We start from the raw sequence: 25,675 nt of genomic DNA, 5'->3' as shown, positions 1-25,675 counted from the left end.
GACCGGCTGATCTATTGGGCCCACACGTCACCCACCTCTGGTCATCCAGGCATCGGTCGGACGGTGCGCTGTCTGAGTGGGAAGTACTGGTGGCCCACTTTGGCTAAGGACGTGAGGGTTTATGTTTCCTCCTGCTCGGTGTGCGCTCAGTGTAAGGCTCCTAGGCACCTGCCCAGAGGTAAGTTAGAGGTAAGTTACACCCTTTACCCGTTCCACAACGGCCTTGGTCGCACCTGTCGGTGGACTTCCTTACCGAGCTACCTCCCTCACAGGGTAACACCACGATCCTGGTCATTGTGGACCGTTTTTCTAAGTCCTGCCGTCTCCTCCCGCTGCCCGGTCTCCCTACGGCCGGCCCTACAGACTGTGGAGGCCTTGTTTACACACGTATTCTGGCACTACGGTGTGCCTGAGGACAGTGTCTGATCGGGGTCGCCAGTTCACTTCGAGGGTCTGGAGGGTGTTCATGGAACGTCTGGGGGTCTCGATCAGCCTTACCTCGGGCTTTCACCCCGAGAGTAACGGGCAGGTAGAGAGAGTTAACCAGGATGTGGGTAGGTTTCTGAGGTCTTCTTGCCAGGACCGGCCGGGAGAGTGGGCAGCGTTCGTGCCCTGGGCAGAGATGGCTCAGAACTCGCTCCGCCACTCCTCCACTAACCTCTCCCCCTTCCAGTGCGTACTGGGGTATCAGCCGGTTCTGGCTCCTTGGCATCAGAGTCAGACCGAGGCTCCTGCGGTGGATGACTGGTTCTGGTGTGCGGAGCAAACATGGGACGCCGCCCATGTTCACCTTCAGCGTGCCGTGCTGCGCCAGAAAGCCAGCGCAGACTGTCACCGCAGTGAGGCCCCGATGTTCGCACCCTGCCCCTCTGCCTGCCCTGCCGGAAGCTGGGTCCACGGTTTGTGGGGCCATTTAAAGTCCTGAGGAGACTGAACGAGGTGAGTTACAAGTTACAGCTTCCCCCCGAATTACCGTATTAACCCCTCGTTCCTTGTGTCTCTCCTCAGGCCGGTGGTGGCTGGCCCACTCCAGGAGTCTGAGGTGCAGGAGGTTCCCCCGCCCCCTCTGGACATCGAGGGGGCCCCGGCGTACTCTGTTCGCTCCATACTGGATTTGAGGCGTTCGGCGAGGGGCCTTCAGTACCTACGTGTTGGACCCTTCAATGCTGTGGGAGTTCCACCGTCTCCGTCCGGATCGCCCTGCACCTCGCCCTCCGGGTCATCCCCGAGGCCGGTGTCAGCGCGCTGCTGGAGCCGCGTGTCATCTACAGATGTCGGTTCCTCTCCTTGTTCGGGCGGTGTTCGGCGGTCGACGTCACCGGTCTTCTAGCCATCGCCAATCCATTTTACATTTGTTTTGTCTTGTTTTCATTCCCTCATTACGTGTTGTGTATTTAACCCTCTGTTACCCCCATGTCTTTGTGCGGAATTGTTTGTTGTAAGTGCTTGTGCACATTATTGTCTGGTGTGCGACGGGTTTTGTACCCATAAGTTGTTATTCTGGAGGCCGGTGGTTTTGTATATTAAACTGCTCCAGTTATTACGCAGTACTGCTCTCCTGCGTCTGACTTCTCTGCCACCAGTTACGCACCCCTTACACACTGGATGATGAATTCACCTTTCAGCAGGATAATAACCTAAAACACAAGGTCAAATCTACACTGGAGTTGCTTACCAAGAAGAAAGTGAATCTTCCTCAGCGACCGAGTTACAGTATTGACTTAAATTTCCTTGAAAACCTATGGCAAGACTATAAAATGGTTGTCTAGCGATAATCAACAACAAATTTGTCAGAGCTTGAAGAAATTAGAAAATAATAAAAATGGGCAAATATTGCACAATCCAGGTGTGCAAAGCTCTTGGAGACTTACCCAGAAACACTCACAGCTGTAATCACTGCCAAAGGTGATTCTACATAGTATTGACTTATGTAAATTAGATTTTTCTGTATTTCATTTTTTTTTTTTTTAAATGCTACAACTTTGTCATTATGGAGCATTGTGTGTAGATGGGTGAGAAAAAACATACATTTACACATTTTTCAATTCAGGCGAGAACACAACATTTTTTGGAATAAGTCAAGGGGTATGAATACTTTCTGAAGGCACTGTAAGTCAACGGACATTGGAGAGAATTTTCCATCACCTTCATGGTTTTACAGCCTTGAAAACAGCTTTCACTGTGCTGGCAGCCTGCAGCCTGTCTACCAGCATGTCTGCCCACAAACAAGGAATGTCTCATTGCAGATAAATTCCGTGTGTGTGTGAGAAAAGGTGGGTCTGGGGGGGGAAATGAAGAAATGGTATTCATTTAACTGTTGAAGGACTGTGATCACAAAGAACTGGATAACATAGAAAGAGAGAATTGAGCTATTGGCAGTTATTAAAGCATACCTTAATCCATATAAAACTAAAATATGCTTTTGTTTTGACCATTGGCATGTTCGTAATTGGTTTTCTTGAATGTCTGACATCTGCTATACCTTCTCAATTTGCCCGACTCTTCACCACATGTGCAGGCAGATGCAACAGAGAAAAACTTTCTGAAATTTCACAACAGCTCTGAATCACCAGTTTATTCAATTCAGATGAAATGTTGCATCATCTCGCACTGATGACCAATGATAAAAGATTCCTTCAGAAAATGATGTATTAAAACATTCTCATTAGTTCTCATTAGAAACATGCTTTCATAAACCCATCTTAAATGCAGGGAACAAAGCTTTAGCAATGTACCATTTTGACAGGGCACAGGGTGAGATGTTTTGTCTCTGCTTTTTAAGAATACAAGGTGTAAGACACAATGTCTCCCTCTCTCCCTTCCTCTTCTCTCTCCACATACCACATCCCTGTGTTTGAGTGGAGGGGAAAGTGTCTGACATGTATCTGCTCGAATGATTGAGTGAGTGAGTGAGTGAGTGAGTGAGTGTGTGAGTGAGTGAGTGAGTGTGTTTGAGTGTGTGTTCTCCGTAAAGGACTTACATCACTGAGAAACTATTTCACACAGCCCCCTCTGCAGTCCTTCCAGTATTAACGAGCAGCTCAGTTGTTCTGGGAAACCTTTGCAGTGCTGGTTACGTTACCCTTTTCCCTGCCATCGTTTGTACTAGAGTCACAGGCAGTTATGTTGAATAATGATCCCAGCATTGAACAAAAGGTATGCCAAATTAATAAAGACACACACAGACACACACAATTCCCATTAGTTCAAAAACAGCTTGTATTCATCTTGAAGTACCTGAAGGCAAATTCATCTTTCCATATCTGGGGACAAATTGCCATTAAAATTGCTTTGCATTGCAGTCAGATACTGTAAGAGCATTATTACGCATTAATACACAAGGTTACAAGTCAGGACTGTCACATGTTTTCCAAAGATAAAGGGAAGGATCATGGAAAAACAACATCTGACTAAAATCTGGCCTCATTGAGTAACCTCTCTCTCTCTCTCTCCACAGAGAACCAGACAGTCATATACCACAGTGACGAGGGCTGAGTCTAAACTGCCTTTCAAAATTAGAGATACAGGCTAAGGCAGTGCCAACCAGTCAACTGTGCCAGTGAACTAGCCAGAGCAAGACACATCAATCTCCACCCGGCACAGCCAGAAGAGGACTGGCCACCCCTCATAGCCTGGTTCCTCTCTAGGTTTCTTCCTAGGTTTTGGCCTTTCTAGGGAGTTTTTCCTAGCCACCGTGCTTCTACACCTGCATTACTAGCTGTTTGGGGTTTTAGGCTGGGTTTCTGTACAGCACTTCGAGATATTAGCTGATGTACGAAGGGCTATATAAAATAAAATTGATTGATTGGGATCCTGTATGGCTCAGTTGGTAGAGCAGAAGTCTGGAGGTGCTGGGGGGTCACACAGGGCCTCCTAATCGTCCAGCAGCTCAGGAGAGGTGAAGGAGAAGTTGTGGAACTCGTCCTGGTTGACAGAGGGAAGGAGATCCTCAATGGGCGTCAGGGTGGGCTCCTCCTGGGTGAAGTCTGGGTCAAAGTTGTTCACATCCTCTGCAGTTTTCTGGAGCATAGACAGCATAGGAGGTAACGTTACAATAACACAAAAGATGAGTGAGAGGTTCTATAAAGAATTTGGGGTAACTGCCAACAGATACCACCTTCATATCCCAGGCCACTACCTACCATAATACAATGGATAAGAGAGGAAACTGGGTGTGCATTGTAAATGGTACAATAAGATAGAAGGAGGTATTACAATTCAACAGAAGTGTCTACTGTAAACAGTTTGTATTGACATCAAACACGTGTATCAAGTGTGTGTGTAATTTGTCAGGTGCATCAGGTGTGTGTGTGTGTCTTACGATGCGAGGTTTGTGTATCAGGTGTGTGTGTGTCTTACGATGCGGGGTTTGTGTATCAGGTGTGTGTGTCTTATGATGCGGGGTTTGTGTATCAGGTGTGTGTGTCTTACGATGCGGGGTTTGTGTATCAGGTGTGTGTGTCTTATGATGCGGGGTTTGTGTATCACGTGTGTGTGTCTTACGATGCGGGGTTTGAAGGGCGGCTCCTGCTCCCTGCAGTTCAGCTTGTCCCAGTTGATTCCAGTGAAGAAGACGTGGCTAGTCACAGCGTTCTCCCCACCTTCCGCTGCCACGCAGCCTAGACGCCGGGCAGGGTTCTTAGTCAGGAACTGTGGAGAGCACAGAAATATAACTGCATATGAGAAGTGAATAAAAGTACAATAAAATTATATAAATGTGTGTTAATGAAAGGGTGGAATATATCATTTGAGTGTGACTTATAATTAGACTTTTGAGAATTACATCAGCTCTGGTTCGAACTTAAATAACATCCCACCCACCCACCCACCCACCCACCCACCCACCCACCCACACACACACCCAGTAGCACCTTCTTATCCAGCTCATCTTGGCATCTGGCAAGACACAAATGTGTTTTGCAAATTCTATTAATCTTAAATGTGAGCCAACAAAACCAAGCAACCATTTCGTGGACTTAAGACGTGGACCTATCACATTCTTCTGTCCAACATCTGAAGTTGGAGTTTAAGAGCATTTGAGGGGAATTAACAGTAAAAGAAAACACAACAAACCAACATTAAAAACACATTTCCCAAAGGAGCGATTCCAGACTAACAAGTATATTGGCCAGCCTTGTGTTAGCGGAGGAGTCTGAACACACACCTTGGGGCTAGCAGTGGCTTTCCCACTCAGCCAAAACTAAAGAGCAGCCCTCTCTCTCCCCCAGGATGAATGAGACCAGATTCACCCCCATTCCACCCTAACATTAATAGGTCTTGTCACACCAGACCCAAACACAGTTAACAAACAGAGACTAGACCAAAATTAAAGCAATATCTAATCAAAGTAACACTCTTAATCACCCCAGTGCCATCTTGTTTTTTTCCACCTGAACAAAGCAGCTCACAGTGAAAGAGGAGAAGAGAGAAGATGTAGAGAAAGGAGGAGACAAGCAGAGGCTAGGAGAGCATTGGAAAGAAGAGTAGAGGATCACAGGAAATGGGTCAGTCAGTTCATGATGAGCCAGAGAGAAATGCACTATGTAATTCTGTCCTCCTCAACTGACCACAAAGTTGAAATTTGGCAATCCTATTTGAGTCTATCATATTTTCCACTAGCTCTACCGGGGCTGTGCGATCCATCCACTCTGCATAGAGACACCATGCAGGGAAAAAGCCAATTATATCAAATAGAGAGACATACAAAGTAGGTCTTCACGGATCTACCCGAACCCGATATCTGACCCGGATCCGGCCCGACATTTTGTAGTTAACCCTCAGATCCCGGGCCGGATCCCGCTCAGTGACCCGGGATCTGAGGTCGGTATTATATTTGAAGAGTTCCTAACTTCCTAAACAACATCAACACAAATTTCACACATTTACATTTTATTCTCTCAAAGGACTACCTCTTTCATCAAACCAAATGTGTCAATATCATTTTGCAACAAAACTGCATATTCACTTTATGAAAACGAGCCACTGTATGTCAGTGATGTGGGGTAAAATAGGCTACTTGTTGTAGGAGAGGACGACGAGGCAGCGGGAAAGAGTGATAGCCCGTCTATATAAAGTGAGTTAATGAAACATTGAGACATCCTTTACTGATGTGAAGATGAAACTGAATGAAAAAGAGTACAAGGAGGCAAAACCGACAGGGAAATTCTCTGTATGGGCCTCATCTATGCACATTGTGAATATGGAGGGGAAAAGACGGTCGCCCATATTTTCAAGACCTGAGCTATTTAATTTATATTCAATTGACTAGTTATGTAGGCTAGCTAATTTAGTTGTTTAGGCTATCTTGCTATTTTATTTGAGTATTTTCTTTGTTTAAAATAACAGTTTGTTAAGTAATGTTGAATGACTCAAGTCAAGTGTGATATGACTCAAGTCAAGTGTGATATTTGTCAGCAAAGACGAGCTACTCATTCATGTGCTAGTTGTGGCTTTCATCTAAAATAAATAAGCTATTCTATAATGCAAAGTTACCGATACATTCTTTCTGATCGTCTTTAATAAAGAACATTTTTGACCAAGTTAATGGCGCCGGACAGGATTGCTTTGTTTGTAACATGTTATGTACATAAAGTTGCTGCTACCGTCTCTTATGACCAAAAAGGGCTTCTGGACATCTGAACAGCGATTACTCACCTCGTACTGGACAAAGATTTTCTTTAATGAGTCCAAAGGATATATTGCTTTCCGGAGAACAGGTGCACATCCCTGTCATTCGCGTGAAGAAAAGGTGGAGATACTGAGGGAGAAGGTTGGGGTGCCTTGTTAGGATTCATAGGCGAGCACGGCAAGCGGTACCGGAGCGCCAAGTCTAGGTCCAAAAGGCTCCTTAACAGCTTCTACCCCAAAGCTATAAGACTGCTGAACAATTAATCAAATGGACACCCGGACTATTTACATTGACACCCCCCACCCCACCTTTGTTTTTACACTGCTGCTACTCGCTATTTATCATCAATGAATAGTCCCTTTACCCCTACCTACACGTACAATTACCTTGACTAACCTGTACCCCCCCATATTTACTCGGTACCGGTACCCCGTGTATATAGCATCGTTATTGTTATGTTTTCTACTGTGATACTTTTTATTTTTTACTTTATTTAGTAAATATTGTATTAACTCTATTTCTTGAACTGCGCTGTTGGTTAAAAGCTTTTAAGTAAGCATTTCACAGTAAGGTCTACACCTGCTGTCATCGACGCATGTGACAAATAAAATTAGATTTGCTCATGTTGTGTGTGTGTGTGGTAGACTGATAGCCATAGGTTTATCTGCAGAAAACATAGTTGCCTAATACTGAAGGGATGCCGATTTAATAATTGTGTATGGCATGGATAGGTATAAGAAATCAGGACAATTTGTCTCTTCAATAATTAATATTTTATTAACTCTCCAGGCGGTAGGACTACACCGCCGTAGCGTGGATGACTTTTCTATCAAATCCGCATCCAAACCAATCTCAGGCTGTATAGGCTAATTCTGTAGGCCTAAAGGATATACTGTGTCTACATTTCATTCAGAACAAACATAATGAGTATAATAGGCTAATATAATGAGTTAGACCCGAGTTAAAGAAAGCCTACTAAAATATGTCTTACCACACAGAACTCACAAGGCGTCTCAAATTGGATCGCCCAATTTCAACTTTGTGGTCGGTTGAGGAGGACAGAATTACATAGTGCATTTTTCTCTGAATCATCATGAACTGACTGACCCATTTCCTTTGATCCTCTACTCTTCTCTCCAATCCAAAAATAGCGTTGTCATAGCGGGAATACTAACCAAGACCTACAGATCCTAATTCTTGGAAATTACACGGGAATGCAGATGGGAGACTCCATCCTTCCGTAGCCTATTCAAAATGTATTTCGAATTTGAAGCTTGCTGGTCAAACAGGCCAAACTTTCATCTAAATCAATGTTGATTAAATAGTTAAATAGGCTAGATTGTAATGTTGCTCAGTAAAAGAAAAGGCCTACATAATATTAGGTTACAGGCAAAAGTGAACTATTCGCTGCTTTGTCTGGCACGCAATGATCATCACATATAAAATCATCCTTCTCAAATATTTGGTCAACACAAATAAGGAAAACATTTATGAAAACCTCATAATGTTCTCCGTCTAACTATAGGGATATCATTGTGAAAATACCAAACTGCAATTATTTTAGATACAACTGAAAATGCACATTAAAGTTCACTACCAGGCATGTCCAATTTTTTGCTGGTTGGCGCGGCAATAAAGCTGCATATTGTTTTTTACAGACGGGTGGATGCAATTCTCTCTCAGCTCAGACATGTTTTGGGTCAGATCTGGTCCACCTCGGATCCGAATTGGATATATATTTTTTTTCCTGTCGGGGACGGGAAGGAATTTAACAGATCCAATTCGGATCTCAATTTTGGGATCCGAGAAGACCTCTAATGCAAAGCAACAAGACACCAAAATACATTTACCCTGCTCTTATTTGAGAGTCAAATATGAGGTGGGAAAATGTCCACCTCAGCATCTCAACTGTCAAACACCAAACAATGTGCTCTCTGTTTGAGTGGGGGGGGGGGGGGGGGGGGGGGGGTATTTATAGCCAGAGCAGCAGCAGCGGAGCAGCAGACTGTGCCTTAATATAGTTAGGTAAGAGGACAGGGCCAACACAACAGCTGGCTGAGTGAGGGAGCACTGTGTGTGAGGCTTGTCATACACTAAGACCCAGGTGATCTGTTATACACATAGCTACAGCGCTGCACTGACCTAAAACTATCCCTAAACCTCTGCCCTCTCTAACCGCTCTAAAACAACTTAAATAAAATACCGTACTACTTAAGTAGTTTACACCACTGGGGCTTATATGCATTCTCTACCTGTTTATATAGCACTAGTGGCCAACATTGTTGGCCACAGATGTCTGGGTGCCAGTTACGTTTGTATGGAAGTGTTGCTACTTAAAAATGGCAGTCTATAATGTTGGTATCCTATTATGCAAACAGCTGACTGGTAGGCTAATTGTACTTATTGGTTTTTCTCACGAAGCTCTAAATATACACCTGTGAAGATATTGATTTCCTTGCACTTTGGTTCAGAGACAAAATGTACTCTGACATACAGGTAACTGCCAAAATAAATGAAACACCAACATAAAGTGCCTTAATAGGGCGTTGGGCCACCACGTGCCGCCGGAACAGCTTCAATGCACCTTGGCATACAGTGCATTTGGAAAGAATTCAGACCCTTTGACTTTTTCCACATTTTGCTACGTTACAACTGTATTATAAAATGTATTTTAAAAATGTTTTCCCCCTCATCAATCTACACACAATACCTCATAATGACAAAGCAACAGTTTTTTTTATTTTTGTGAAACTATGAAGAAAATAAATAAATAAATAAATATATATATATATATAAATATATATATATATATATATATATATATAACATTTACATACAGTTGAAGTCGGAAGTTTAGATACACCTTAGTCAAATACACTGCTCAAAAAAATAAAGGGAACACTTAAACAACACAATGTAACTCCAAGTCAATCACACTTCTGTGAAATCAAACTGTCCACTTAGGAAGCAACACTGATTGACAATAAATTTCACATGCTGTTGTGCAAATGGAATAGACAAAAGGTGGAAATTATAGGCAATTAGCAAGACACCCCCCAAAACAGGAGTGATTCTGCAGGTGGTGACCACAGACCACTTCTCAGTTCCTATGCTTCCTGGCTGGTGTTTTGGTCACTTTTGAATGCTGGCGGTGGGTCAGTCATGGTGTGGGGTGGCATTTATTTGTGGGGCCGCACAGCCCTCCATGTGCTCGCCAGAGGTAGCCTGACTGCCATTAGGTACCGAGATGAGATCCTCAGACCCCTTGTGAGACCATATGCTGACACATGCACATTTGTGGCCTGCTGGAGGTCATTTTGCATGGCTCTGGCAGTGCTCCACCTTGCACAAAGGCGGAGGTAGCGGTCCTGCTGCTGGGTTGTTGCCCTCCTACGGCCTCCTCCACGTCTCCTGATGTACTGGCCTGTCTCCTGGTAGCGCCTGCATGCTCTGGACACTACGCTGACAGACACAGCAAACCTTTTTGCCACAGTTCGCATTGATGTGCCATCCTGGATGAACTGCACTACCTGAGCCACTTGTGTGGGTTGTAGACTCCGTCTCATGCTAGCACTAGAGTGAGAGCACCGCCAGCATTCAAAAGTGACCAAAACATCAGCCAGGAAGCATAGGAACTGAGAAGTGGTCTGTGGTCACCACCTGCAGAATCACTCCTGTTTTGGGGGGTGTCTTGCTAATTGCCTATAATTTCCACCTTTTGTCTATTCCATTTGCACAACAGCATGTGAAATTTATTGTCAATCAGTGTTGCTTCCTAAGTGGACAGTTTGATTTCACAGAAGTGTGATTGACTTGGAGTTACATTGTGTTGTTTAAGTGTTCCCTTTATTTTTTTGAGCAGTGTACATTTAAACTCCGTTTTTCACAATTCCTGACATTAAATTCTATTAAAAATTCCCTGTCTTAGTAGAGAGAATGATTTATTTCAGATTTTATTTCTTTCATCACATTCCCAGTGGGTCAGAAGTTTACATACACTCAATTAGTATTTGGTAGCATTGCCTTTAAATTGTTTAACTTGGGTCAAACGTTTCAGGTAGCCTTCCACAAGCTTCCCACAATAAGTTGGGTGAATTTTGGCCCATTCCTCCTGACAGAGCTGGTATAACTGAGTCAGATTTGTAGGCCTCCTTGCTCGCACAAGCTTTTTCAGTTCTGCCCACACATTTTCTATAGGATTGAGGTCAGGGCTTTGTGATGGCCACTCTAATACCTTGACTTTGTTGTCCTTAAGCCATTTTGCCACAACTTTGGAAGTATGCTTGGGGTCATTGTCCATTTGGAAGACCCATTTGCAACCAAGCTTTAACTTCCTGACTGATGTCTTGAGATGTTGCTTCAACATATCCCCATAATTTTCCTCCCTCATGACGCCATCTATTTTGTGAAGTACACCAGTCCCTCCTGCAGCAAAGCAACCCCACAACATGATGCTGCCACCCCTTTGCTTCACGGATGGGATGGTGTTCTTCGGGCTTGCAAGCCTCCCCCCTTTTCCTCCAAACATAACGATGGTCATTATGGTCAAACAGTTCTATTTTTGTTTCATCAGACCAGAGGACATTTCTCCAAAAAGTACAATATTTGTCCCCATGTGCAGTTGCAAACCATATTCTGGCTTTTTTATGGCGGTTTTGGAGCAGTGGCTTCTTCCTTGCTGAGCGGCCTTTCAGGTTATGTCGATATAGGACTCGTTTTACTGTGGATATAGATACTTTTATACCTGTTTCCTCCAGCATCTTCACAAGGTCCTTTGCTGTTGTTCACGGATTGGTGTGCACTTTTCGCACCAAAGTACGTTCATCTCTAGGAGACAGAACGCGTCTCCTTCCTGAGCGGTATGACGGCTGTGTGGTCCCATGGTGTTTATACTTGTGTACTATTGTTTGTACAGATGAACGTGGTAACTTCAGGCGTTTGGAAATTGTTCCCAAGGATGAACCAGACTTGTGGAGGTCTACAATTTTGTTTCTGAGGTCTTGGCTGATTTCCTTTGATTTTGCCATGATGTCAAGGAAAGTGGCACTGAGTTTGAAGGTAGGCCTTGAAACACATCCACAGGTACACCTCCAATTGACTCAAATTATGTCAATTAGCCTATCAGAAGCTTCTAAAGCCATGACATCATTTTCTGTAATTTTCCAAGCTGTTTAAATGCACTGTCAACTTAGTGTATGTAAACTTCTGACCCACTGGAATTGTGATACAGTGAATTATAAGTGAAATAGTCTGTCTGTAAACAATTGTTGGACAAATTACTTGTGTCATGCACAAAGTAGATATGCTAACCGACTTGCCAAAACTATAGTTTGTTAACAAGAAATTTGTGGAGTGGTTGAAAAACGAGTTTTAATGACTCCAACCTAAGTGTATGTAAACTTCCGACTTCAACTGTAGCTCATTAAATTAACTCAGAAAACCACGCCTGTGTGGATGAAAGTACGTGCTTTCAATATACTTTGTGTCCTTCATTTACTCAAGGGTTTCCTTTATTTTGGCAGTCACCTGTACATTCTCTGACATAAACACTATAAAGGCCTCTGTAACATGAACAACATTGACTGTTATTGACATGATTAACTGTGGTCATTAGGAAAGATTGATGAGCTCCGCATTGAGGATAGACTTACAGCTTTCAGGATATTGACTGCCTCAGCACTCAGCCAGGATGCATAGCTGATCTCCTCATTCAGGATGGACTCAAACAGGTCGTCCTCATTCTCCGCCTCAAAGGGGGCGTGGCCAGACAGCATCTCGTAGAGCAGCACGCCGAGAGACCACCAGTCCACAGACGGCCCGTACAGCATCTCCTGGAGGATCTGGGTACCCACAGCACAGCACATCACATCAAACCACATCACATCAAACCACATTACACACCACAGCAAAGAACCTGTACTGTACTTCATCGCCTAGAATTTCTGTACTGGAATATTACAGAAGGTAACATCAGAAACCACTAAGCCAAGACCGGTCACTGGGTTTAGCTGCTCTTCATTGGGATACACTGAGGACTGAGTGTTGGGGGTGGCAATGAAGCCCTTCATAAATCCAAACTTGTGTCCTTCAGTCATAAAAATGGAACTATATGCTTCCCGTACAAACCCATGCACATTCCAATACACATATTCATATTCACAAAGGACCCCTCTCTTGGTACATTTGGTGGTGGAGATTTTAAAAATGTTGGCAAACAGAGCCTGTGAGAGGCAGATGGGGCTCTCCTGACAGAACTGAAACGGTGGTAGGTGGCCAATCCAACACAGGTGTGTTACCTAACTGCTAACCAGCAGAGAGGCTGGACTAGAGGACCAGTGGTCACAGTGTCGGTATTCAGAGTGGTGGGGTGATGTAGTGGGGCTGGCTCCTATAAAGAATGTGAACTCTAATGACCTTCGACAGATTTATGGGAAACTGATGCTTCATGATTACCATTGGGGTAAAGAATGGCATCTTATTGCAGAGGAAGGGGTGTATGAGTGGAGGGGGTAAACTGACCTCTGGGGCGATGTAGTCAGGAGTCCCGCAGAAGGTGCCTGTGGCCACACCTTCAAACATGCCCTCCTTGCACATGCCGAAATCAGCCAGCTTACAATGTCCGTCTTTATCAAGGAGCACATTGTCCAGCTTCAGATCCCTGGAAAACACAACAGCACAAACATTCACACACAAATACTTCATTACAGACATCTCCTGACCTGTGACGCCACAGCTAAACCCATGAATCTGTACTTTACATTTTTTGGGGCAACTATTTCACTTCTAGTATGTTCCCCATTATCAGCGAGTCAGCAAATACTGCTTTATTACATTTTGTGACTGCTAAACTGTCCCATGCCAACCCCGTTGAGTTGTTGCTAAAAGTAAGTCTGTGCGGTGAAAGAGTGTGGTGAGTATAGGCCACATGAGGACAGTGACCACCTGTAGGACCAGGAGACATGGAGAATAGAGCTGAACAGAGAGCTACAGTACTGACAGCAGAGAGAAGTCTGTCACATTCATGACAGAGCATAATGGGGCTGGGGGTGTGTGCTGCAGTGTCAATATTGACCTGTCAAAATGGGAAATGAATGGAAGACTTCAAACATAGACATTAACAAAATGTTTTGGCGTTGTGCTCGTCGCTCCAGTATCTTTGAAGGTTGTCTAGCGTCTTTGAATTAGCACTACTTATTAGGAATACTTATTATTAGGAGAAACTATAAGGTAGGAGCAGAGCAGAGTAATAAGTAATTTCCTACAGAATAAATCTTCCCGTCACACTAAATTGTCTTGTGTCTCTGTCTCTAATGGCTGCCCCTCCTCCTCCTCCCCCCCACTGAGGCCTTTGGAGCCTTGGCAGTCTGAAAAACAGATTAACCAAGCCGATAGCATTAATCTGAGATCAGGTGACACAGCAGTGATGTCATGTCACCAAGGTGATCGACAGGCATAGCTGAGTGAGCAGGTAAAGGTGAGGTAATGATCTGACAAAACATTTAAGTGTATGAGAGAGAGGGAGAGAAAGAGATAAAGACAGTGTTACAGGTTAAGCCACGCACGCACACACACACACTACTGGAAGGAGAGTGTGGTTGGTTTAAGCTGGTTTGTCCTGACTGACCGTAAACTCAATTGTGTAATACTGACTCACTTCCTCATTGTGCTTTTGGCTTACGGCAAAACAAACAACACAGGCCAAGTGAGGGCAGCTCTCTTTTCAACCAAACACTAACGTCATGTGAATTCAACCCAGGAGTATTCATCTCACTACATGTTATAGGGCAGGGGTATTCAACTCTTACCCTACGAGGTCCGGAGCCTAGTGGTTTTCTGTTCTACCTGAAAATGAATTGTACACACCTGGTGTCCCGAGGTCTAAATCAGTCCCTGATTAGAGGGGAACAATGAAAAGATGCAGTGGAACTGGCTTTGAGGTCCAGAATTGAGTTTGAGGGTCATAGGGCATCATGAAGCTTCAGTACAACATCAACACCGACAAGCAGTCCCACAAGAGTTAGTTTTCCATAGAAACAACAGATAGCTAGCTGCCTGTTGAGGGAGCCAGGTGTTTTTTTTAGGCTTGAGTCTAATGAAGCACTGTTCTACTCAGTGACCCTCTACTTAATCACAAACCTTGCCTGCTTCCTGTCCTCTGGTTTATCTCAGTGTTTATCTCCAAGCCAACTGCAGTCTCTATCTCACCCACTCACTTCCTCTTCATCACTTCCTGTGAGGCATGGCTGGGTGGGTAGGGAATTAGCATAGACAATATACATTAGACCTTTGTCTGTGAGTTGTAGGTCATAGTGAAGGTGTGGTCATGACCTTGGGGACAAACAGTCATCCTGATTTGCTGAGAATCACATCTACAACTGGTGATTGTGAAACAGCTGCAGCCGAAGAGGAACAAAGTGCTTCACTAGAATACTGTGAGGGGGAAGTTCTAGGAGAGGGAGGAGTTAGTGATGTATACCCAGACCGTTTTACATATTAATGGTTACCCAGCTAGCACATAATGTTCTGAGAACCATATGTTTCTTAGAGCATGGTTGTCCTATGGTTATTCTATCTTCCCACAACTCTCTGGGAATGGAGCAGAACAGTTGATTGGCTTTGGAACATTCTCTGCACATTTAAGGAACTTGACAAAATAACGTCATTTTCTTGGTACTTCATTACATTTCCTAAAAGTTCAAAACATGGTTACATTTAGTTACAGTTTTGGCAATGTTTTATGAACGTTCTCCAACTGATTTGATATGGTGAATGTTCTCAAATAGTTCAGAGAACGTTAAGAAACAACAGACTCCTGGGGGAATTTCAATAGTTCAGCATAACAGAAGATCATAGTTTAGAATCTCACTGATGCCTTGCCACAATAACAAAAAAATGTGTCTACATGATAATTGCCTATGCTAATTCATTTCCATGTGTCCTATCTGTGCTTGGAGTGCAAAACAGTTAACCTGAGCTAGCAGTGTTATAGTCTTATTGAAACATTCAGTGAAAGTTAATCTAGAATTTCCGTTCTCAGGATGTTAATAAAACCTCCCAGAAAAACATTTAGGGAACAATAGTAAAACGTTCTCAGAATCTCATGTACGTATGATCCCAGAACAAGCTACATTTTCACGTACGTTCTCAGAACGGTAAAACTGAATGTTTTTTAAATGGTCAGGTAACTTATGGCTTAGTTCCCAGAACCAAAAACTTACGTTCCCTCAACTTCCAAGGAACCAAATTTGCTTGCTGGGTAGTTTGTATGCGGTTTTGGTCTTCAAACGTGAGAATGACTAACAGCACAGTCTGCAAACATAAAGAGATTACGATCTAGTCATAATACATTCGAGACAAACGCTAAAACTAATGTGTTCTCCAAAAGGGTAAGCTGGTGGTCTGTAACATGTTGACATCAGGTACTATTATCTCTGGTCTTCGATTCAAGACTATATTAATGGACCAAAATCGAGGTTAAAGCACTTTTGCAAAAACAATTATTAAAATTTTATTGCCCCTGATGGGCTAATATTATCAACCTTTTACCTCATGGTGAAAGAGCACAAGGAAGAGATAGTTGAGACACGATAAAGACATGACTTTACATAATACACTTGGGCTACATCTGGGGCCATGAGCTGAGAAGTCAGCACAAGGTCTTTAGTACTGTTATAGAGCAAGACCTGGAGTACTAGTGTTAGGCTATTTCCAGGAAAGGACATTAGCTCGTCACGTGAAGCTAGTAGTCATGCTATGTGGAGCTGACACGGAGGGCTATCTAAATATAAACTCAACATTTAGCGTAGCCGCTCACATGATGCTGCCACCTTTATCAACATGAGGCTTGACAGAGACCTTTGTGTTGGCCATCACTGTAAGTTGACAACAGCCCCGTAAAAAGACGAGATGGATTAGAACCAGTCAAAGGCCACCTTGGCATCACTCCAACTAAATGTTAGCGGTCTCTATATAAGAGCATGTGATTGTGTGTCAGACCTGTAGACGATGCCCTTGCTGTGCAGGAACATAAGTGCAGAGGTGATCTCGGCGGTGTAGAAGCGAGCGCGGCACTCCTCAAACTTTCTGGACTTCTGGATGTGGAACATGAGGTCGCCCCCATTGACAAACTCCATCACAAAGAACAGGCGGTCCTGGAACACAGGGACAATGGCTACTTTCTCAAATACACAACAATGAAACCCCACTACCTCCACAACAGCTCGAGGACATACCAATTCCTCGTGTCAAGGAGGTAATGGTGTCTAATACTCATACATTTCATGAGCCCATATAGCAGATTCATGCAGCAATCACTGCAGAGCCACAACTCCATGATACTAATGAGAAAATACACTGTGCAAATACATACATCCTTTTTTCTCATTACAAGTTAGACAGCCGCATGTTCCAGAACATGGCAGCAGGAAAAAACACTTCCCTGTGGAAGTGTTAATATAAGATATTAACTAGTAACACAACTGCATTAGAGTCGTGGTTATGAATGGTGTGGAAAGGCTCTGTGAGAGTGCAGGTGCAATTAGACCTGAAGCAAGTCAATTTACCCCCTCTAATAACAAAGGGAAAAGACAGCAAACTATTAAGTTAAGATAGATGGGGTCTAGGGGAAGTTAAGAATAAGAAAGCTGTGTATAGGAGCCAGGGCAAAATGAGCTTATGGTGGGCTAATCAAACACAAGGGGTGTGATATGAAGTGGTAGCCTGAGGAACAGGGAGCAGGGGTATAGGAAGGAGTAAAGGTAGTTAACTTTTAGTAACAGAGGAACGGAATGGGCTGTATCATGGATCCATCACTTAACGCTGCTCTATTTTGATCCAAAGTGAAGTAGGCCAGCGAGGGTTCAAACAGCTAAAGCAGATTAGGCTACTGGGTGGGAGAATAGCTCTGTCATGCAGAGGGTCATTCACACTGTGCTGCATTCCCAGTCAGATAACGTCAGGGCACTGCTGCCCTCAACAGGACACTCTAGGCATTACAGCTACAGACTTGCCAGTGCGTGCGTGCGTGCGTGAGTGCGTGCGTGAGTGCGTGAGTGAGAGACTCTTACCGGTGTCTGAAAGCAGCAGTAGAGCTGAGTGAGGTACGGGTGGCAGCTGGCCAGTGACAGCACTCTCTTCTCTGTCATGGTGCACTCAACATCATCGTCCTGCAGAATTATGTCCTTCTTCAGCACCTTCACTGCAAACACCCGCTCACCGCTGTTCAACCGAGCCAGCATCACCTGAAATAGGAACACACAGCACACAGACGTTAATTACCGGTACCCAACTCTAGACCATCACACAGTCCATGGTGGTATTGCTCTATGGTGGTTGTCTCACCTTGCCGAAGCTGCCCTTCCCCAGCACCTGTAGGAAGGTGAAGTCAGAGATGCCCAGCTGTCTGGTCTGCTGCTGAGGGGTTTCACTCTCTCTCCTCACACTGAGGGCCCGCTCTTGGCCCTGCACTCCAGTGGACTGGGGAACAACAGGATGAGCATTTAACTACTGAGTATGTTCATATTGGTATGTATGTATGTTTGTATGTATGTACAGTGGGGAGAACAAGTATTGGATACACTGCTTTTTTGCAGGTTTTCCTACTTACAAAGCATGTAGAGGTCTGTAATTTTTATCATAGGTACACTTCATCTGTGAGAGACGGAATCTAAAACAAAAATCCAGAAAATCACATTGTATGATTTTTAAGTCATTAATTAGCATTTTATTCCATGACATAAGTATTTGATCACCTACCAACCAGTAAGAATTCTGGCTCTCACAGACCTGTTAGTTTTTTTTTAAGAAGCCCTCCTATTCTCCACTCATTACCTGTATTAACTGCACCTGTTAGAACTCGTTACCTGTATAAAAGACACCTGTCCACACACTCAATCAAACAGACTCCAACCTCTCCACAATTTCCAAGACCAGAGAGCTGTGTAAGGACATCAGGGATAAAATTGTAGACCTCCACAAGGCTGGGATGGGCTACAGGACAATAGGCAAGCAGCTTGGCGAGAAGGCAACTACTGTTGGCGCAATTATTAGAAAATGGAAGAAGTTTAAGATGACGGTCAATCACCCTCGGTCTGGGGCTCCATGCAAGATCTCACCTCGTGGGGCATCAATGATCATGAGGAAGGTGAGGGATCAGCCCAGAACTACACGGCTGGACCTGGTCAATGACCTGAAGAGAGCTGGGACTACAGTCTAGTCTTAGAAAACCATTAGTAACACACTACGCCGTCATGGATTAAAATCCTGCAGCGCACGCAAGGTCCCCCTGCTCAAGCCAGCGCATGTCCAGGCCCGTCTGAAGTTTGCCAATGACCATCTGGATGATCCAGAGGAGGAATGGGAGAAGGTCATGTGGTCTGATGAGACAAAAATAGAGCTTTTTGGTCTTAACTCCACTCGCCGTGTTTGAAGGAAGAAGAAGGATGAGTACAACCCCAAGAACACCATCCCAACCATGAAGCATGGAGATGGAAACATCATTCTTTGGGGATGATTTTCTGCAAAGGGGACAGGACGACTGCACCGTATTGAGGGGAGGATGGATGGGGCCATGTATCGCGAGATCTTGGCCAACAACCTCCTTCCCTCAGTAAGAGCATTGAATGTGGCTGGGTCTTCCAGCATGACAACGACCACAAACACACAGCCAGGGAAACTAAGGAGTGGCTCCGTAAGAAGCATCTCAAGGTCCTGGAGTGGCCTAGCCAGTCTCCAGACCTGAACCCAATAGAAAATCTTTGGAGGGAGCTGAAAGTCCGTATTACCCAGCGACAGCTGGAGAAGGTCTGTATGGAGGAATGGGCCAAAATCCCTGCTGCAGTGTGTGCAAACCTGGTCAAGAACTACAGGAAACATATGATCTCTGTAATTGCAAACAAAGGTTTCTGTACCAAATATTAAGTTCTGCTTTCTGATGTATCACATACTTATGTCATGCAATAAAATGCAAATGAATTACTTAAAAATCATACAATGTGATTTTCTGGATTTTTGTTTTCGATTCAGTCTCTCACAGTTGAAGTGTACCTATGATAAATATTACAGACCTTTACATGCTTTGTAAGTAGGAAAACCTGCAGTGTATCAAATACTTTTTCTCCTCAAGCTGTCTTGAGCATATCGGCTGCTATCTGAACAGGTCTATCGAACAATCTTCTTAGGCCACTATAACTATTTTGACAATTGGATTGGTCCCCTCTACCACACGGAACCCCACTAATCTACCGACGGAATTGCACGGCGTGGCTAAAAACAGACCTCCATCTTCTGCTAGCTTGCTACCCATGACTAGCTGTCTGAATCACGAAGCTAGCACCAGTTAGCAAACACAATTCTACAACTGACAACCTCTCTTTCGCCACCGCCATCCGGCATGGATTCTCTGTCGACACGACCACGTCTGGTCTGCAGACAAATACCCCATCCGCTGTGCCCTCAACCGGCCTCAGTCTGAGCAGACCCCCTCCGTCTGAGCAGACCACCCCCCCGGGCTTCTAACTTTAAACGCCGCGGGCTAGCTTAGTGGAGGCCTCACTGCTCCATCTACGGCTGCCCCCTGGACACTATGATCACTCGGCTACATAGCTGATGCCTGCTTGACTGTCCATTAATTCACGGTACTCCATTACGTTTATTTGTGTTTTATCTGTCGGCTCTGTGCTTTAACTCAGGATCTGTGTGTAGTTAATCCGACCCTGTCTGCCTGGTCGTCGCCATTTTTACCTGCTGTTGCTGTTAGCTGACTAGCTGCTGTTATCTCACCTGTTGTTTTAGCTAGCTCTCCCAATTAAGACCTGCAATCACTTTATGCCTTATTGTATGTCTCTCTCAAATATCAATATGCCTTGCATACTGTTGTTCAGGCTAGTTATCATTGTTTTGGTTTGCAATGGACCCCGTAGTTCCACTCTCCGTACCTCTGATACCTCCTTTGTCCCACCCCCCACACATGCGGTGACCTCACCCATTGAGACCAGCATGTCCAGAGATACAACCTCTCTTATCATCACCCAGTGCCTGGGCTTACCTCCGCTGTACCCGTGCCCCACCATACCCTGGTCTGCACATTATGCCCAGAATCTATTCTACCACGCCCATAAATCTGCTCCTTTTATTCCTTGTCCCCAACGCTCTAGGCGACCAGTTTTGATAGCCTTTAGCCGCACCCTCATCCTACTACTCCTCTGTTCCTCGGGTGATGTGGAGGTAAACCCAGGCCCTGCATGTCCCCAGTCACCCTCATTTGTTGACTTCTGTGATCGAAAAAGCCTTGGCCTTATGCATGTCAACATCAGAAGCCTCCTCCCTAAGTTTGCCTTACTCACCGCTTTAGCACACTCTGCCAACCCTGATGTCCTTGCCGTTTCCGAATCCTGGCTTAGGAAGGCCACCAAAAATTCTGAGATTTCCATACCCAACTATAACACTTTCCGTCAAGATAGAACTGCCAAAGGGGGAGGAGTTGCAATCTACTGCAGAGATAGCCTGCAAAGTTCTGTCATACTTTCCAGGTCTATGCCCAAACAGTTCGAACTTCTAATTTTAAAAATTAATCTCTCCAGAAATAAGTCTCTCACTGTTGCCGCCTGCTACCGACCCCCCTCAGCTCCCAGCTGTGCCCTGGACACCATCTGTGAATTGATCGCTCCCCATCTAGCTTCAGAGTTTGTTCTGTTAGGTGACCTAAACTGGGATATGCTTAACATCCCGGCAGTCCTACAATCTAAGCTTGATGCCCTCAATCTCACTCAAATCATCAAGGAACCCACCAGGTACAACCCTAAATCCGTAAACATGGGCACCCTAATAGACATTATCCTGACCAACTTGCCCTCCAAATACACCTCTGCTGTCTTCAATCAAGATCTCAGCGATCACTGCCTCATTGCCTGTATCCGCGGCCAAACGATCACCCCTCATCACTGTCAAACGCTCCCTAAAACACTTCTGCGAGCAGGCCTTTCTAATCGACCTGGCCCGGGTACCCTGGAAGGATATTGACCTCATCCCGTCAGTTGAGGATGCCTGGTCATTCTTTAAAAGTTACTTCCTCATATTTACAATTGGTTCATTCATCCCCCTCCTCTCCCCTGTAACTATTCCCCAGGTCATTGCTGCAAATGAGAACGTGTTCTCAGTCAACTTACCTGGTAAAATAACGGTAAAATAAAATAAAATAAAATATTAGACAAGCATGCTCCGTTCAAAAAATGCAGAACCAAGAACAGATATAGCCCTTGGTTCACTCCAGACCTGACTGCCCTCGACCAGCACAAAAACATCCTGTGGCGAACTGCAATAGCATCGAAGAGCCCCCGCGATATGCAACTGTTCAGGGAAGTCAGGAACCAATACACGCAGTCAGTCAGGAAAGCAAAGGCCAGCTTTTTCAAGCAGAAATTTGCATCCTGTAGCTCTAACTCCAAAAAGTTCTGGGATACTGTAAAGTCCATGGAAAACAAGAGCACCTCCTCCCAGCTGCCCACTTCACTGAGGCTATGTAACACGGTCACCACTGATAAGTCCGTGATAATCGAAAACTTCAACAAACATTTCTCAATGGCTGGCCATGCCTTCCTCCTGGCGACTCCAACCTTGGCCAACAGCCCCGCCCCCCCCCGCTGCTACTCGCCCAAGCCTCCCCAGCTTCTCCTTTACCCATATCCAGATAGCAGATGTTCTGAAAGAGCTGGAAAACCTGGACCCATACAAATCAGCTGGGCTTGACAATCTGGACCCCCTATTTCTGAAACTGTCCGCCGCCATTGTCGCACCCCCTATTACCAGCCTGTTCAACCTCTCCTTCGTATCATCTGAGATCCCCAAGGATTGGAAAGCTGCCGCGGTCATCCCCCTCTTCAAAGGGGGAGACACCCTGGACCCAAACTGTTACAGACCTATATCCATCCTGCCCTGCCTATCTAAGGTCTTCGAAAGCCAAGTCAACAAACAGATCACTGACCATCTCGAATCCCACCGTACCTTCTCCGCTGTGCAATCCGGTTTCCGAGCCGGTCAAGGGTGCACCTCAGCCACGCTCAAGGTACTAAACGATGTCATAACCGCCATCGATAAAAGACATTACTGTGCAGCCGTCTTCATCGACCTGGCCAAGGCTTTCGACTCTGTCAATCACCATATTCTTATCGGCAGACTCAGTAGCCTCGGTTTTTCTAATGACTGCCTTGCCTGGTTCACCAACTACTTTGCAGACAGAGTTCAGTGTGTCAAATCGGAGGGCATGTTGTCCGGTCCTCTGGCAGTCTCTATGGGGGTACCACAGGGTTCAATTCTCGGGCCGACTCTTTTCTCTGTATACATCAATGATGTTGTTCTTGCTGCGGGCGATTCCCTGATCCACCTCTACGCAGACGACACCATTCTGTATACTTCCGGTCCTTCCTTGGACACTGTGCTATCTAACCTCCAAACGAGCTTCAATGCCATACAACACTCCTTCCGTGGCCTCCAACTGCTCTTAAACGCTAGTAAAACCAAATGCATGCTTTTCAACCGTTCGCTGCCTGCACCCGCACGCCCGACTAGCATCACCACCCTGGACGGTTCCGACCTAGAATATGTGGACATCTATAAGTACCTAGGTGTCTGGCTAGACTGCAAACTCTCCTTCCAGACTCATATCAAACATCTCCAATCCAAAATCAAATCTAGGGTCGGCTTTCTATTCCGCAACAAAGCCTCCTTCACTCACGCCGCCAAACTTACCCTAGTAAAACTGACTATCCTACCGATCCTCGACTTCGGCGATGTCACCTACAAAATAGCTTCCAATACTCTACTCAGCAAACTGGATGCAGTTTATCACAGTGCCATCCGTTTTGTTACTAAAGCACCTTATACGACCCACCACTGCGACCTGTATGCCCTAGTCGGCTGGCCCTCGCTACATGTTCGTCGTCAGACCCACTGGCTCCAGGTCATCTACAAGGCTATGCTAGGTAAAGTGCCGCCTTATCTCAGTTCACTGGTCACGATGGCTACACCCACCCGTAGCACGCGCTCCAGCAGGTGTATCTCACTGATCATCCCTAAAGCCAAAACCTCATTTGGACGCCTTTCCTTCCAGTTCTCTACTGCCTGCGACTGGAACGAATTGCAAAAATCTCTGAAGTTGGAGACTTTTATCTCCCTCAACAACTTTAAAAAATCTGCTATCCGAGCAGCTAACCGATCGCTGCAGCTGTACATAGTCCATCTGTAAACTACCCACCCAATTTACCTACCTCACCCCCCATACTGCTTTTATTTATTTACTTTTCTGCTCTTTTGCACACCAGTATCTCTTCTTGCACATGATCATCTGATGATTTATCACTCCAGTGTTAATCTGCTAAATTGTAATTACTCGATTTATTGCCTACCTCATGCCTTTTGCACACATTGTATATAGATTCTCTTTTTTTTCTACCATGTTATTGACTTGTTTATTGTTTACTCCATGTGTAACTCTGTGTTGTTGTCTGTTCACACTGCTATGCTTTATCTTGGCCAGGTCGCAGTTGCAAATGAGAACTTGTTCTCAACTAGCCTACCTGGTTAAATAAAGGTGAAATAAAAAAATAAAAAAAATAAAAAAACTTTTCTCCCCACTGTATGTACAGTGGCTTCGAAAAGTATTCATACACCTTGACTTATTTTGTTGTGTTACAGCCTGATTAAATTTATCATTTTTCTCACCAATCTACACACACTACCCCATAATGAAAAAGTGAAAACATGATTATCAAAATGTTTGCACATTTATTGAAAATGAAATACTGAAATATCTAATTGACATACGTATTCACACCCGAGTCAATACTTTGTAGAAGCACTTTTGGCAGCAATTACAGCTGTGAGTCTTTCTAGGTAAGTCTCTAAGAGCTTTCCACACCTGGATTGTGCAACATTTGCCCGTTGTTCTTTAAAAAAAAACAATCTTCAAGCTCTGTCAAATTGGTTGTTGATCATTGCTAGACAACCATTTCCAGGTATTGCCGTAGATTTTCAGTATGCTTGAAAACATGGAGTGGTACTCAGTAATGTGTTGTATTGGATTTGCCCCAAACATATCACTTTCTATTCAGGACAAAAAGTTAAAACTTCTTGTCAATATAGGGGGTGCTGTTTCGCATTAGCATAATTTGCTCTACAGATTAAACTGCCTAGTACTCAATTCTTGCTTGTACAATATGCATATTATTATTATTATTGGCGAGAAAACACTCTCTAGTTTCTATAGCCGTTGGAATTTTGTCTCTGAGTGAAACATTACTCCTTATACAGCACTTTTCATGACAGGGAGTCAGATTTCAGACATCTTGGCCCCTGATCTGGGGTCGGTTTAAAGGTCCCTGTAAATGCTATGGAGAAACAGACACTGCCTACGTCTTCCTTTGGATGTCAGTACGTGGTGACGCTTTGAATGGAGTGGATTGCGCAATCAGGGCCTGTATAAAACACCAAATACCGGAAGTAGCTTCCTTTTGCTGCCTGCGCCTGACGCACGAAGGACGTCGGACTCGCCTCCTTCCAACCTGTTGTTTAGCCAGTAATATTTCTCCGGTCATGTTTTTACTCGTTATAGGTGTTAACAACATCATAAGGTAGTTAATTTGAACCGTTTTATAGCAATTTATATCCGTTTAGTGCGATTTTGAGGCATTGCTTTGTGGTGCACTTTGAAGCGCCGGGCACGTTTCGGGGTCCCGGTCGAACGTTAGTGGGCATTTCGACAGACAAGAGGACATCTTTCGACCAAAAGAAGATTAGACCCAAGAAAGGATACATTGCCCAAGATTCTGATGGAAGAACAGCTCATAGTAAGAACAATTTATGATGATAAATCGTGTTTCTGTCGAAAAATGTTTAACGCCTTTGCCGCCATTTTGTTTGGTATAGCTTCGCTTGGCGCAACCTGTATTGAAAAGTAAGGATAATTTAAAAAATGTAATTCAGCGATAGTATTAAGAATTAAATTGTCTATCAATCGCTGTCCACCCTGTATTTTTTAGTCAAGTTTATGAGTAT

At 44.5% G+C, this 25,675-nt stretch overlaps 1 protein-coding gene across 1 annotated transcript in view; it reads right to left on the bottom strand.

Moving 5' to 3' along the window:
- Positions 1-2,560: 2,560 nt before the first annotated feature.
- The window catches only part of LOC129811748 (protein kinase C eta type-like), a 45,453-nt gene continuing 22,338 nt past the window's right edge, over positions 2,561-25,675 (bottom strand). The window contains exons 8-14 of the mRNA XM_055863304.1: positions 17,969-18,103; positions 17,695-17,868; positions 16,625-16,779; positions 13,148-13,286; positions 12,280-12,468; positions 4,504-4,650; positions 2,561-4,020 (exon numbers count right to left, since the gene is read on the bottom strand). Coding sequence (XP_055719279.1) covers positions 3,874-4,020; positions 4,504-4,650; positions 12,280-12,468; positions 13,148-13,286; positions 16,625-16,779; positions 17,695-17,868; positions 17,969-18,103 — 1,086 coding nt within the window. The 3' untranslated portion in view covers positions 2,561-3,873. The remainder of the gene's footprint in view (positions 4,021-4,503; positions 4,651-12,279; positions 12,469-13,147; positions 13,287-16,624; positions 16,780-17,694; positions 17,869-17,968; positions 18,104-25,675) is intronic.

The sequence above is a fragment of the Salvelinus fontinalis genome, chromosome 15, assembly GCF_029448725.1.
Source record: "Salvelinus fontinalis isolate EN_2023a chromosome 15, ASM2944872v1, whole genome shotgun sequence".
Taxonomy (NCBI): Eukaryota; Metazoa; Chordata; class Actinopteri; order Salmoniformes; family Salmonidae; genus Salvelinus; species Salvelinus fontinalis.
This window is presented reverse-complemented; position numbering and strand designations above follow the sequence as displayed.